General features: G+C 41.3%; 1 protein-coding gene across 2 annotated transcripts in view; it reads right to left on the bottom strand.

The window, feature by feature from the left end:
* Positions 1-377: 377 nt before the first annotated feature.
* Positions 378-16,154, bottom strand: part of LOC137425478 (lipopolysaccharide-responsive and beige-like anchor protein) — a 722,436-nt gene continuing 706,659 nt past the window's right edge. For both annotated transcript variants that reach the window (XM_068113965.2, XM_068113966.2), the window contains exons 53-56: positions 3,799-3,900; positions 2,952-3,148; positions 2,335-2,486; positions 378-1,821 (exon numbers count right to left, since the gene is read on the bottom strand). In XM_068113965.2, coding sequence (XP_067970066.2) covers positions 1,731-1,821; positions 2,335-2,486; positions 2,952-3,148; positions 3,799-3,900 — 542 coding nt within the window. In that variant the 3' untranslated portion in view covers positions 378-1,730. The remainder of the gene's footprint in view (positions 1,822-2,334; positions 2,487-2,951; positions 3,149-3,798; positions 3,901-16,154) is intronic.

Raw genomic sequence — 16,154 nt, 5'->3', positions numbered from 1 at the left:
AACGTGCGTTTCCCAATCACGCTGTTCATCTTTTAAGAGTGTTTTGAATGTACGTTTCACAAATGGCCCGTTACCGTATTTTGTCGCAGGTTGTGACCACAGTGCAGTCATTCTTGTTTCATCATGGAGAAGACATTGAGACGTTGATCACAAGAGTCAATACGGACAATAAATTATACAAAAAAATCAATGCGGTATTATTTTGAGATTTAAACCTGGCTAACCCCCGCTCTAGCAGGGAAAATGGCCTTAAAATGCCTGTTGTTGTTGTTGTTGTTTGAGATTTAAACCTGGGATCCCAGCATCAAATATTCCAACCAAAATTAATATAACCTTGATTGACTTTGGTATGCTGTAATCTACTCGATGTTTGCACAGACTGTTATGCAACATTTATTTACCAAAAAAAAAATAAATCAAAAAGCACAAAACATGTTGCAGTAACGAAATTCCATTGTTTGAGGCATGCACGTAAATCATGAAAGCATCAGAAGAAATGAGTACATCTGATAACTTACTAAACATTCATGTTGTCTAAACCCATACATTACCCTGTCAAATGAATCTCACATGTGTAGAGTATTATTCGTACAAACATACTTTCCATTTAATGTCATTTAAGGCATTTGTGTATCCTGATGTAGCACAATAAAATAGATGGACTAACTCAGGCACCGAAGAGATATTGTTTCTAGTATTGCTGACGACACATAGTGTGAGTGAGTGAGAACGATAACGCATTGACACGTGGGGCAAACAAAAATGAAAAAGCAAAATGATGCAACGATTTGAAACAGCCAGCAGCTGGAGACAACAACGAAGACGACTACGAAGAAACCACCTGGATTGTCACCGAGAATAAAAGTACGATTGCAATTGTCAATTTTCTGTTAAATCAATTCGGAAAGAAAAAATTGCTACGAGCCAACAACTACCAAAAGAGCATTTAAATAAGTTGTGTTTGTGTAATCCTGCCTTTCCATACCATACAGCACTACAGCAGTGCTTCACAGACACTGTCCTCGTAAACAAGTAAAATCTGTACGTCTGGCGTAACGTCCAACAAGCTGTTCGATGAAATAACTTAATGATGACATTCGGGCAAAGGTTTCTTGTAAACGCACAAAGTCTGCCAAAGTCACGTCACCGGTGTGAATGTTTGTAATGTTTGTAATGTTTGTAGTTTAAGGCAGTGGAAGTTTTTCTCCCATCAATGAAATATACTTCACAAAACATCAATTTTCACCGAAATAAAAAGCAGCACAAAACATTAATGTTTTGGTTCCCCATAACCGAGAAAGTGATTGTCACTTCCTTTTTATTCTTGCATAGTTTTGCCACCATTTAGTATATTTATACAATATATAGATATTCATTGTAATGATGATTTAGAAATAATTTCCCTTTCAGAAATATAGTTTTCAATAGACCCTTAAACATGCTAACAACACACACACAATTGCAATAATGGGACCTTGCATGACAAAGCATACGACAAAAAAAGTGATTTTGGTCAAAACCCCATTTAGCTGGCAGAAAAGAAAGTAGTACACCGTGAGGGCCTTCATTTCACAACCGATAAATTGTTTTCCACTCCTATAAAACGTTTACATTGTACAAATATTGACCGCTATATATGCACAGGGTTTGCTGCACCATGCTACGGGGTCGTCGGTCCCATGGCATGGTCAGTAGCTGCCAACTGGGCGTAGTGGCGTAGCCGTTCCAACTCAGTAGGTCTCTTGATAATCATGATGCCAGCGATTGAAGTTTATGTTAAAGAGGACGATACTTCCGGTCGCCATCCCAGCGATAATGACCCTAGACAGAGACACCAGGAAAGAGTGGAAGGATGAGAAAGATTGAAGATTGAGGTTTTTCTTTCAGAATGAGTAGTATTACTGAGGTAGGACACAACAGGTATAGGACCACCTTTAGAGGCCATTTTCCCCCGCAGAGCGGGGGATGGCCTTTATCGGGCACCGTGGTCCTCTTTTTGATGCAATGTTTTATAGCCGGATGCCCTTCCTGCCACCAACCCTGTTGGCCGCCTCTTGCGACACAGAGGGAATTACCAGTGAACTGGTGCTAAATTTGCCGACCTCGGAAGGATGACAGGCTGAATCAACCACCCTGGCGTTAATTCAGCGATTGACCGGGATTCAAACCCAGGATCCTAGGATCCCAAGCTGGCACCCTAATCGCTAAGCCAACAACAGGCCTTAGGTTACAACAAGTATGAGTTTAGTTAAATTGGATAAGATCCATCCTTCCCTCATTAATGTTTAAATCTGTAAAGAATATGGAAAGGAGGTAAATTTCCCACCAACTCACTTCTGATCCTGGGTGAGTGCGAGTGCCCGCACCGCCGAATCACACATAGGAAATGTGTGCAGAAGAGTGAGGTGCCAGGTTCGCCACACGGCAACCTCACCTCCGTCACTCCCTGTGAGCAAGTACTCACCGTCATGGTTCACTGCCAATGTCTGCACACAGCAGGGGTGAGAAGAGTTTGGGATATGAGAAAGGGCTGAGTATTCAAAAGCTATAAATCTGTTATAAAATATGTGACTGGGGAAAAAAAAAATGGGCAACGACCAGATGGGATTGGAATGAGGGGTAAAATATAGAGGAAAATAATACGAACAGAAGCAATGGGGAACCTTACTTGATTTCCACATGAAGAAGCTTAAAGATTGGGATTTAGTTCACAAGGATGAGGGAAAAGCAGATGAGGATATTGGGAAGGTATTCCAATTAATTTGATATAAAATAGGACAGAATTTTTTTTTTTATTTGCCAAATGTTCATTTGTCTCTTTTTTTGTGGCAATAACAGGAAAGTGAATATTCGAAGGTTTTATTTAACCCACATCCAAAGCCATCACACAGATGAGATTTAAATTATATTCGGAATAAAAAGATCATTCCTTTACGCTTGTCGGCTCTCACTTTGGTCGAATGCTCCGTGTTGGTTTGACAAAGCAATTCTCCATTGATACTGTAGCAGCAGATGAGGCATTGGCCGTAGCACACGACGAGGGGCCCGCTGACGGTCAGTGACATGAGCTGCGGTCGGAGATGAACCTCGGGGGTCTTCAGGGTGCGAAGAAGCTCGCCGGCAATTGTATGCAAGAGGCAAGTGCCCTCTGTAATGTCACAAAAATCACTTTATTTTAATGATGTCTGAGATGATTACAAGGAGCACTTCTTAACTAACGGAAGGAACATGGACCAACTTCTCTCCCCACCAGCCCTCTCCCTTCCACAGATCTACTGATGTCCCTGTTCTCTACTGTTGTTGTACTTGTGTACTTCCCTCTCTCTTCCCCTCTTGTTTCCTGCTCCATTCATTATATGTTTTTATATCTTTCTGTTCATGTTTTTGTGCTTTATGTGTTAGCTCTTACACGAGCCTCAACTTTTATACAAAAAAAAAACAAAAAAAACAAAACCCATATCATAACATAGGCACATAGGCTTAGTCATATATCCTAGGCACGTGGAGGAGCTTGTACATATATCACATGCAGAACAAAACATTAGTCGACATTGGTGTACTTCCACGTGAGATGGTTTATTACGAAGGAAAATGTATACAGCAATCATTCAAGAACAAGATGCTCCAAACCTTTCAAATGATAAATTGCATCATCGTTGTCGTTGTGAAACTTTCAGTTTATCTTTTGTAAATGCAGCTTTTTGCAGATTTATGAATGAGAATTTTTTTAAAAGGCAAGACAAACATTTTTTATAAAAACATAGATTGGAGTTCAAAAGATTGCAAAAGAGCACGTACCGGCCTCCCCACTCAGCACCAGCCCAAGGTCGGCGCACACGGCCACACAGGTGACCTCGGTCTCATGGCCGGTGAGCACTGCACTGGGCACTCGCTGCTGTCCTGTTAGACATAGAAATAGATAACCCGGTAAACCAGACTGCGAGGACGAGTTGAGCGAGCATGATGGAATTGTTCAAAATGCAGTGTACTCACAAATGAGCAAGCCATATTCGATCACATAGACTAAAAAGAATTGCTGTTATAATGTAGTGCCAGCAGGAGGTGCTGCATCTTGCAAGCATGCCGTTCTTCAAATGTGGATGTAAAATATGACAAAGGGCAGTATAATGTTTCAGGAACAAGCAGGGTGATATATATTTATTGAGAAACTTCTGGTGTGCACTTCAGTTGATTTGGATTTGGAAGTGAACCATATGGTATGGAGAGAAAATAGGGGAAACAATGGGGTTGGAGGAGAGAAAGGAGGTTTGGATGGGGATACGATTGAGTTATTGGGTAAATAATATGAAGCAAAAAAGGAGGGGGGATAAATTAAAGGGATGGATCACTTTCACATCACAGACAGGTCGGTGGTCTCTCTGTCTTCTACTGCCACCTTTATGATCTTTTACCACCTGCTCTTTCCATGATCTGCCCCCCAGATTTCTGCAGGATGCACACAGTCTGCCAGTCACCCCCTTTTGATGAATGTCCCAAAATCCAGACCGAGTGCTCACCTCCACTCATTTTCCCCTCTTTTTTTTTTTCTTGAACATGAAACCGAATTCCTCATTCTCTTCAATCTCACCCTTCTTTCCAGGGCTTCAAGACACCTCTTCACCAACATCAACTCTTCTTCACTTCACCTTCACCAACCTCTTCACCTCCTCACCAACTTTTCTATCCCCGTTAATCCTCCCCAAGTACACCCCTTTCCAGGTTGCCAGTTTTTTTTTTCCACTTCTGAGATTGAGAATTTGCTTCTGTATCTAGTTTGTTTACCCCCTATGTCCTCCCCCTAGCTCTCATTCTTCCCCATGTCCATTATTTCTCCAAATCTCCCTCTATTTTGTCCCTCAACCGTGCTATTAGTGTCTCTCTCCCCCTGCCCCTCTTGCTACTGTTCCTTTCATTCTGTTACATCCTCATTTGTCTGTGTTCTAGCTCCTCCATGAGCCTCGGCACTGTATAAAAAAAGAGAAGAGGGATGGGTGGTACAAAATTTGTCCTTTTGTGGATGGATTTTGTAATAGTTCCCTGAGTAACTGTCCATACTTTTCTATAGTGTTAATGCTATCATTGTGTCAATACATCTCTTGTTTTACCATGCAGCAGATATTTTTTAAATTAAATTTATCAGAATGAATTTTTTCCCCTGTATGTTTTTGTACGTTGCTTACATCATCCGTTGGGTTTGCCCACTTCCCGTTATCCTCATGCACTTGCTTGTCTCAAAATGCCTGTTAAGGTCTACAAGGCCATAAATGATCAGTTGAAAGGTTATTGAGGGTCTGTGTGATATAAATAAAAAAATCTTCTCAAATTGATATTTTGTTCTGTACTCAGTACTTTCTTCCTTCTGTATCAGGTATGCCCCTGCCCTTGGGAAAAATACCACTCAAACTTTTAATATTCAGAATACTAAGAAAAATATATTAAATGTTAAACAATTACATTAATGAACAGGATTCAATAATTAAATTGATATATATGGGAAAATTACATGCTCAGACCTGGAATCGAACCCAGGTCCTCTGGAAAACCGTACCAGTGCTCTGACCCTGACTGAGCATGCAATTTTCCCACACATATGATTGCCGCTCTCTTTCCGTTACTGCTTCCGGGGCACTCATTGCCAACCATAGGAGCACCAATCGGCCTGATCATGAGAGGGTCTTCCTCCAGTGGGAGGACAAATCCATATTTTGCTAAATATATTTTTTAACAGCATGAAATATATGGACATTAGTAGACAGTTAACATACCAAACCAGTATTTGAAATTTCAACCTGGTCGGACAGCATCAGCGTCGGACAATTGTTTGGATGGGAATACCAAATAGATCAACAAATTTATCGGGAGATGATCGAATGGTAATGTGAAATGTGTAAACGTTGAATGTTTTTTTTTTGTCAAAGCTTTGCATTTCCTTGTATGCAGCGTCAGCCATAAAAATGCAACTCACAAATGCTGAAATATTTATGAAAATCAAAACCTGCTTTGTCATCGGTCTTTGACAATCAAGAGCATGTAATCTTGCGTAATTATCGAAATCTGGAAGGACGACCTTTCAGTCCTCTCCCTGTTAATTGCTCTTCCACATTTGCCACCTCCTTAGACGTTTGGAACTCACACCAGCATTCAAGAAAAAAAAGAAGTCAAAGATCCAGATGTGCTGAGGCAACCCATGGGGAGTGCATTGAGGAAATAAAACATGTATGAGAACCATTGGGGAGAGGCAATCGGAGGCAAAGCGGTAGCGGTGTATATAACACAGAGTGGGCAACATGTGTTAACACAAAAGGCATTGCAGTTTCTGACCTAGCTTCTCTAAACAACTGCTTCGGTCTTTGCCTTTGAATCAGGACCTGGGCTGATGCAGCACTGATGACAGGGGCAAAAAATTATATGTCTTGGGTGGCAATTGGGTACAGGCTGGTGAAAGAATGTAGAAAAATAAGCTGTTTTGGGAGCTGAAGGCAATTTGGGAGATGACACGATGGCAACAGGTCTTGTAATAAAGCCGCCATAGAACAAAGGGCCGCCATGCTCACGAATGCAAGCTGACATGCAGGCCTGCGTTTCCAAGTGCTCAAACCTGCGCTACCGAGAAGCAAATCTGTGTTTGCTGCTGAAATCTGTTAGCAATTTAAATTCAGGAGCTCCATTTTCGAAGCAGCCCACTTAATCAGCTCTAAATCCTTGCAGATGTTATTTTTCCATGTCCTCTTCCCTATTTTTTTTTCTTCTTCGTCCTGTAAAGGTCTTGGTTTGTCTGTTTGTTTTAAAAACTCTGCTTTCTTGGCAGTTCAAGAAAAAAAACAAAAAAAGAACACGGGAACCGCGTGGGATCAGCTTGTTGGGGATGGACAACGTAATTAGCAAATCGCTGCCCGGGCCTAAAAGGCAATCCAGTTTTTAACCGAAGCCCACTGGACACATTTATGAGCATCCTTTAATATCTCATTGAACAGGAGAACAACAGGATGTGATCCTGCTCTTAAAGCCAACAGTTTTGCAAGTAGACCAATGACTGGGTCTTGACTTCAGAGAAAGAAAAAAGGAAAAGAAAAAGGAAGGCCAAATGTTGAGGGGGTCGGGTGAAATGCATCTGAAAGCAATTAGCCACTTAATAACATAATGCCAGGAAGTCCTGGGAAATTGCACTGGCTCACATGCTTTGAAACTTTCTGATTAATTAGGCTATTGGCAAAAACAATATATGTTATATATATATATATATATATATATATATATATATATATATATATATATATTCAAGCTCGCATGATATGAAATATTATCCGTGCCTCAAAGAAAATCTCAACCATAACAGCAAGCAGATGGTGTACAAATGAACAATTAGCTGCAAATAATCATGAAATAAAACAAGACCTTGGGGGAGCGTAAGCCAGGCCTCAATAGGTTGATGAGACGGGCCATTTGTTTTGTGTTTTTTTTTTTCTTTTCTTTTTCCACCTCACTCTGATGAGAGCAAGTGCAGGAAGCAAAAGTTAGAAGGTAGCACATAAAAGCTTACATTTCCACTGTGATCTGTCTGTGTGAAAAATGGGAAAACATCATTGAAGAACGGGGCAGGATGAGAAGTCAACTGAGGTGATATACGTTCCTCGATTCAATAATCCTTTCATCATTTTTGTTTTTTTCAACTCAAGTGACTTTGACACATTGAGGTTTAATAGAAGCAAAATCGGTGCATGGAAAGCATCGAGCACCGACAGTCTACAGGCAAGTGTGTGGTGGGTCAGAGATCAACGTCTCTTGCAGCTGAAAATGACAGGAAATTCTGAGCTGTTGTTTCCGCAAATATTTGACCTACGTGCCCTCGTTTCCGCAGTGCCGACAGCCTGGACTGCTACGAAGATTTGTTCGTCTAACTTTTGCTCAGCTGCCTGGCTCATTGCCTTTTGAATATGGGTGGAGGGAAAGGGGAGATGGAATTATGGTGGTCAAGGGTGCAAAGTTTGCGAAAGTAGATCAGAAGGAATATGCTTGAGAATGCCAGTGCCTTAACTATCACTCTGTCAAAATTAAGTTGCCAATACTTTGCAAAGTTGGACCAAGTAGGCAAAAACAAACAAAGAAACAAAAACATTGCAACAATATACAAAAGCCCAATGATAATTATTATCCGTGCAACAAAGAAAACCTCAAACCTAATAGCAAGCAGATGGTGTGCAAATTAACAATGTTTTATGCAGATAAAGGAAAGCTATCAAGCGTTGTGCCTTTTCAATATCAAAATATTTGGTGGAAATAAGTAATGCCCAATGGACAGTGAGATACTCGTATTTAATTAGGTAGGATAGTTGTAGAGGGTTATTTTATGCAAAAGAAAAGGAAGAAAATGAAATTACCATTGCGTACAAACCAGCCTGGGTTCCTGGTGTGAATGTGTGTGTGCATGTGTGTGTATGTGTATGTATATACATATATCTAAATTATCAAACAGGAGCGTCCGTCCGTCTGTCCGTCCCCTAACTACTCCCTCAGTTTTGGGGCGAGCCGCGCCAAACCTCATGTGGAACGTTTTGGGGTCCCAGCGGATGTTGTAAGGTAGGTAGGAGGATTCAAAAATTCCTCAATAAAATTATGATTTTGAAATTAACTCGATACGAACCTGCCGCAAATCCAGAAGTGGACAGATGACGGAAATGAGCTGCTTTGACAATATCTCAATACAATCGTCATTTAAAAGAGTATTTTGTTAAAGTATCAATTTATGATTGAAATGATGTTTGGAATTGAGTGAATACAATTACGATTTTGAATTCATAATTGTATTCACCCAACCATACGGAACTGCTTTACATCCGGATTTAAATATATGTTTATGTCACGAATGTTGGTAAAAGTTAATTTTTTTATATTAATGCTATTTAATTTGTGATTGGAGTTATGCTGTTTGGAATGAAAATAGAGATATTGAGTTAAAGTGAATGACAAAATGCCATGAGGGTTTCTACTTTCTAAGCGTGACATTCTCGGATCGCCATATGCAGTTTCACCATTCACTGGGTATAGAACCATTCAAATGGGTACGTTTTTCGTGTAAGTCCTGCACGAACCTGCTGTCCATGCTTGATGCTTGACTACAGGTGGCACAGGAATGTGGAATTTATTGGTTTCATGCTTTAGCATTCACCATTTCTGCATTGTCTGTTTGCTTATGGCCTCCCACCCACTATGCAAGGGTATCTCGCTGGTGTATACATATACATATATATGTATGTATAGAAATATATATATATATATATATATATATATATATATATATATATATATATAAGTATATATATATATATATATATATATATATATATATATACAGTATATATATACATATACAGTATATATATATATATATATGTATATATATATATATATATATATATATATTATATATATATATATATATATATACATATATATATACATATACATATATATATATTATATATATATATATACATATATATATACATATATATATATATATATATATACATATACATATATATATATATATATATATATATATATATATATATATATATATATATATATATATATATGTGTGTGTGTATATATATGTATATATATATATATATGTGTGTATATATATATATATATATTCAACATGCATTTTAAGGCCATTTTCCCTGCTAGAGCGGGGGTTAGCCTTGCGGTCCCCATGACAATCTTCTCCATTTTGCCCTATTTTCTGCATCTCTCCTTGTTAACCCCCTTGCCCGCATTTCTTCTTCCACCATCTTTAGCCAAGACTTTCTCGGTCTTCCCCGTCCTCTACTTCCTTCTACATTAATTTCCATCACTCTTCTCAACCAGTCACTTTCATCCTTCCTCAACACATGACCAAACCATCTCAACCTGTTGCTCTTCACAGCATCAATCACAGGCAATATTCCCATCATCTTTCGCAATTCATCATTTGTCTTCCTCTCTCTCAACGATACTCTGCACATCCATCGAACCATTCGCATTTCCTCCCTTTCCAGCCTTCGTTGCTGCTCTACGTTCATTACCCATGTCTCGCTCCCATAAATCATAACACTTCTCACACAGGCAGCATACACCTTTCCCATCAGCTTCGGCGACACTCTCCTCCTCATCAGCACGCCACTCAGTTCCCGAAGCTTCTTCCATGCACATCTCACTCGAGCAACCGTTGCCGAGTCTGATCCAGCTTCTCCATTCAGCATGTGTCCGAGGTAGCAAAATGTTTTCACACCTTCCAGCTTCACGCCGTCTCCAAGATCCAACTCAACATTTCCTCCATCTGCAGCTCCCTCTGTGCACACCTTACATTTGAATATAGCTGCCACACTGGTAAATGACCCTCTCAGACCACTACATTTTTGATGAACCCACTCAGCGCACATTGTACATTGAATGGAGTTCACTCCGACACCCTTCCTGCACACAGCACACGGCCACTTCCCAGTTCTTTCCACCTCACCACATGTTTTACCACTTGCCATCACCTTCGTCTTTCTGATATTCACTTTCAGACCTTTTGTCTCCATACATTCCTTCCACTTGTTCATCTTTTCCTTCAGTCCATCCATACTTTCCGCAATCAACACCAGATCATCTGCATACAACAACTCCCACGGTAAACCCTCCTTTACGTTCTGAGCCAGCACCTCCATCACAGCTACAAATAGTAGTGGACTTAGTACCGACCCCTGATGCACTCCCACCTTCACCTCAAACTCACCACTGTTCCCGTCCTTCGTCCTTACAGCTGTGCGCGCTCTTTTGTACATTGCCATCACTACTCTGATCAACCATTCCTCCACTCCTAACTTCCTCAATGCCCATGTCAATACTTTGCGTGGAACCCTATCGAATGCTTTCTCCAGATCAACAAACCCAAAAAACAACTTCTTCCTCTTCTCCATGTACTTCTCCTGCAACTGCCTCACAATGAAAAGCGCATCTGTCGTTCCTCTTCCTGGCATAAATCCAAACTGCATTTCGTCGATCTTCACTTTGTTCCTTATCCTCCTCTCCAACACCCTTTCCAATACCTTCATTCCATGCTCCAATAACTTTATCGCTCGGTACGAGCCACACTCCAGAGGGTCACCTTTCCCCTTGTATAGAGGGACGAGGGTACTCGTCGTATAGACGGACGATATTTATATATATATATATATATATATATATATATATATATATATATATATATATATATATATATATATATATATATATATATATATACATATATATATATTGTTGCGGATTTGAGAATCCTGTGTTTGTAAATATCACCCTCTAGTAGTAGTAATTCTTGTAAATACCTCCATTTGTGTAAAGGTCAAAGGTCGTCCCCTTAGTTAGTCCATCGCATGCACGTAGAAAATCATATACCCTTCTAAATAGTTATTTCCTTATTCTGTGTTCCAGTTTCAGGTTCTGTTGCCCATTAGTTGACACTGCATTGCACCGGATCGAATAAGGTAGAATCCCCTTTCAATTGCCACCAAAAACGCAATTGCCAGGCAGCGTTCGCTGCCCTTTGGGTGGGGTTATTGGCATCACCATCGCCCCAAACTCCATTACGCACGCGGTCAACTCGGGGGAGAAGGGCGTGGCCAGCCCATCGTCTTCAGGAGGTGGAGCCAGGAAGCCCTTGCGCCAAACCAGGACTCGGTGGGCACGGCTTGGTAAGGTGTGGCCATGGCTTGGTAGGGCGTGGCTATATAACCCGTGGGGTGGAAGCTCCCACCAGCAGACGATTGAGGGAGCCAGATGAGCGAGGGAGCACGAAGGGAGTTTCTGTCAGGAAGGCGGTTGAGTTGGTGAAGAGAGACGTGCAACCTGCGGGAATACGAGTGAGGGAGACGCTGTTTCCAACCAGCCTTACCACGTCAAGCTTCGACGCGCTGCTGCGAACATCCCGGCGGTGTGGACCCGAGGGTGGAGAGTCGGCGGCTGCTCGCTCCCGGCTCGGCCGTTCTCCTGCGTCCAGCTGAACCTTCCTCTCCTTCCAGCCATTCGTTCCTGCCCTCATTCATCCATTTGTGTACGTGAGTTTGTCTTGTCTGTATTGTCCTGGGTATAAGTTAAGCCTGTATAGATAAGCTAGAAATTGCTATGTGTCCCTCTGTTCCTTCCATTTTCTGTATATTACTTTGATTGCCTCTCTTCCTTTAGTCTTGTGTAAATAATAATAAATCCTGTTATTTCCTACCTTTGTCTTCTTCTTCATGCTCGTCCGATCGTCTTTGTGATTTCCCCATTGAGTACCTGTGGCACGATTTGGCCAACGTTTCGGAATCGGGTTAGTGAATGCTAATGACTCGAACTTCGGGTTGCTAAAAACCGTTCGGCAACTAGACCATCTAAAACCGGGGTTCGAGCGGGAGTCCCTCCCCTGCTTCGCGGTCAGGAGTGGCACTCAGGTCCTTGGGACTTTTCGTAGACCAAATACCCGGGCTGCTCCCGACCGGAAGGAGCGTTGGGACCCCCAGGACTCACGTCTGTCAGTCGCGGACAGGGGGATTAATCCCCCCTTGGTAAGGACAAAAGGGGCCGACGTTGAGATCCGCAACAATATATATATATATATAATCGGGAGGTTAAATCAGACGTGGACGTAGCTTCAGGACGTCGATCTTTAATTTGACAAGCTTTCGACCAACAAAGGTCTTCTTCTTAGTCGTCCCCAAGTTCAACGGAAGTCAGGATTTCTTCAAGAAATTTCTTCTTTCAGGATTTCTAAAAACGAAAGCTTGTCAAATTAAAGATCGACGTCCTGAAGCTACGTCCGCGTCTGATTTAACCTCCCGATTATTTATTTAATGCAAATGAGACGCCCTGCTCGTACTGTGGAGTTTCTACTATTTCTCACAGTTTTATATATATATATATATATATATATATATATATATATATATATATATATATATATATATATATATATATATATATATATATATTTACATATATATATATATAAATATAAATATGTGTATATATATATATATATAATATCCATTATAAACATACATAAATCCAATCGACCCATTTGGGAAAATTACATGCACCCAGACCGGGAATCAAACAAAGGTCCTCTGGTGAATCGTACCAGTGCTCTGCCATCTGAGCTATCTGTAACCCCTGACCAAGCATGCAATTATGACACATATAGAATTGCCACTCTCTTTCTGCCACTGCTTCCGGGGCACTCACTGCCAACCATAGGAACACTTTGGTGATTGGTATCACCAACCACAGGAGTATATATATATATATAAATAAATAAATAAATAAATGTTATTTATTTATAAATATAAAAAAATAAAAAAATAAATATATATATATATTTATTACTTCCTCAAAAACTCTTAGACTGTTCTCTCTTTCTTCACTTTACTATCAAATCAGCTCTTTTACTTAAGGCTTGGCCTCAATGAGGACTACCTACAGAGTCCGTGACTGGAGCCTTCAAGGTAAAAAAAATAAAAATGTACACATACATATATACATGTACAGACATACATACATACAGTACATACATACATGTGTACATATACGCATATACATTCATACATACACACACACACACACACACACACACACACACACACACATATATACAATATACATATATATATATATATAATATATATATATATATATATATATGTATATATACAGACTTGGCATTTAATATGGAATTTTTTTTTTTTTCTTGACTTGGGTTTCCTTTCTGAAGTCAGAATATCAATCTGGTGAGTTTCTTTTACACTTTGGTGATTTATTTGTTGAAAGAACCATGTCACTGATTGTCTGTCGCAGCAAGAAGTCAATAATCAGATTATATCACAGGTGGCATGACAAAATGTACGGACAGGTACATTTGACGATTGACTTCACAATCGGGTATATAAGGGTTGTTGCGTTCTGTATTAGTGGAAAACAACTGCTGCATGTCTACAAAAGTTATTGCGGCTTCCTCTGGAGATGGTCCGTCAACTCGACAATGCTGTTTGTCATGGAGTGGTGGCTTTACGAAATTCCGGCATGAAACACCGTGCTATTGCTCGGCAGTATGGTATCACTCAAGGTCAGGTGTCAAAGATCCCGAAACGAAATGCTCAGAGGGGTGTCCCTCCTCCAATATCGAGGCCAGGACGTCCCCGCAGAACCACAAGGAGGGATGATCACCAGCTGCACTGGATAGTCACGGCCGTACCAAGTCAGCTAATCGGCTTAGGGCTGAGTGGCAGCAACTAACAAATGTGCCTGTATCCAGAAGGCTAGTCAATCAACGACTGGTTCAAGCAGGCTATCGTGCCAGGCGTCCCCTGAGAAAACCACGCCTGACAAGACAACACCGCCAGCGCCGATTGCAGTGGGCCAGAGAGCACCGTCAATGGCAGCCAGGACACTGGAATCACGTGATCTTCAGTGACGAGTCTTGATTTCTGGTCTATCGTCAAGATGGCCATGTCTGAGTGCGCAGACAAGTGCATGAAGCCTACAACGAAGATTGTATAGTGCCAAGATTCCAAGCTGGAGGTGGTGGGGTGACCGTTTCGGCTGCTTTTCATACAGGGGGCAAAACTGACCTGGTTGTTCTGAATGGAAACCTGAACCAGTTCAAGTACAGGGCCATTCTGGAAGAAACATTGCTTCCATTTGCTCGTGTCGCCTTTCGAGGAAACTTTGTCTTCCAAGATGACAATGCATGGCTTCATCGTGCTCGCATGATCCAACACTTTCTTGCTGACCGTGGTGTAGAGCATATGGAGTGGCCTGCCATGTCCCCGGATATGAATCCGATAGAGAACTTGTGGGCAGAATTAACGCGTCAAATCGACAACTTGGACCAGCAGCCCACCACTGTGTGTGAATTGCAGCAGGCGATTGTCACTGCATGGCAAGCGATTCCTGTCCAAACCTTGGCAAATCTCGTGAACAGCATGCCTCATGCTTCGACGTGTACGTGCTCTCCTGAATGCTCGTGGGGGTTACACGACGTACTGAACTGTAATTTTACTGTCCGTAATCACAGTCGTAATTTAACTTTTGTTTTTGTTAAAAAAAAATTGGCTAATGTGCAAAATAAAGAAATACTTCTGGAAAACACACAGAAGTTTAACACAGTACTGTCCGTGAATTGAGTTCAATATCAGTTTGCATCACTTTCAAGGATCAATTTATTTGCTTCGAAATGTCAAATGTGGTTTTTGTTTCTTTTAAAGGTCACATTAACAAAATCTAGAATAATTTCAACATAATTCCAATGAACATTTGGTTCTAAGTCATATTGAAAAGTAAGTTCACCCCCACAAAAAAAATATTCCATATTAAATGCCAAGTCTGTATATATTGTTATAGATCGCGGTTAGATGTTATAGACCGAGCGGTGGTGTAAGACCGCGACCTAACAAAACTCACCCGATTCCACCCGAACTTTGGCCGTATCGCACCGTAGCTGCCCAATGGGGAAAAGACAAAGGCGACGAATGCAAAGAGGAAAAAGAAGGCAAAGAAAGGTTTGGAAATACGACTGAATTTATTGGCTATTTACACACAAGCAAAAAGAAAGCAATCAAGGTTTATTTACAACACATAAGACGCAGGTGACACAGGGAAAATACTAGCTTATACAGACTTAATTAACCCAGGACAGAACAAACAAAAGACGGACTCACGCGGGGAATTGCAGGAGGTGGATGGCTGGAGGTGAACGCTTGGTGGAGCCAACGCGGAGCTTGGTGGAGCTGAACGCTTGGTGGAGCCAACGCGGAGCTTGGTGGAGCTGAACGCTTGGTGGAGCCAACGCGGAGCTTGGTGGAGCTGAACGCTTGGTGGAGCCAACGCGGAGCTTGGTGGAGCCAACGCGGAGCTTGGGGGATTGGTGTGACGGGTTCTCTCTCCTTCCTTAGTCCCACCCAGTCCAACAACTTCCTCTCGTGCTTCAGGACTCTTTCTCTTTCTTTCTTGGTCCCTCACTCTTTACCACCGACTCCTCACCGCAACCAACGCAACCACTTGACCACCACCTCTACTGACTGACTCTTCACCACTCTGCACTTGACGACCGACTCCCAACCAACTCAGACCAACTCAAAGTCCAACTCCAGGCCTTT

Source organism: Myxine glutinosa, chromosome 4 (genome assembly GCF_964187855.1).
Source record: "Myxine glutinosa chromosome 4, kmMyxGlut1.1, whole genome shotgun sequence".
NCBI classification, from domain to species: domain Eukaryota; kingdom Metazoa; phylum Chordata; class Myxini; order Myxiniformes; family Myxinidae; genus Myxine; species Myxine glutinosa.
Note: the sequence above shows the minus strand (reverse complement) of the source record. Positions and strands in the feature narration are given on the sequence as shown.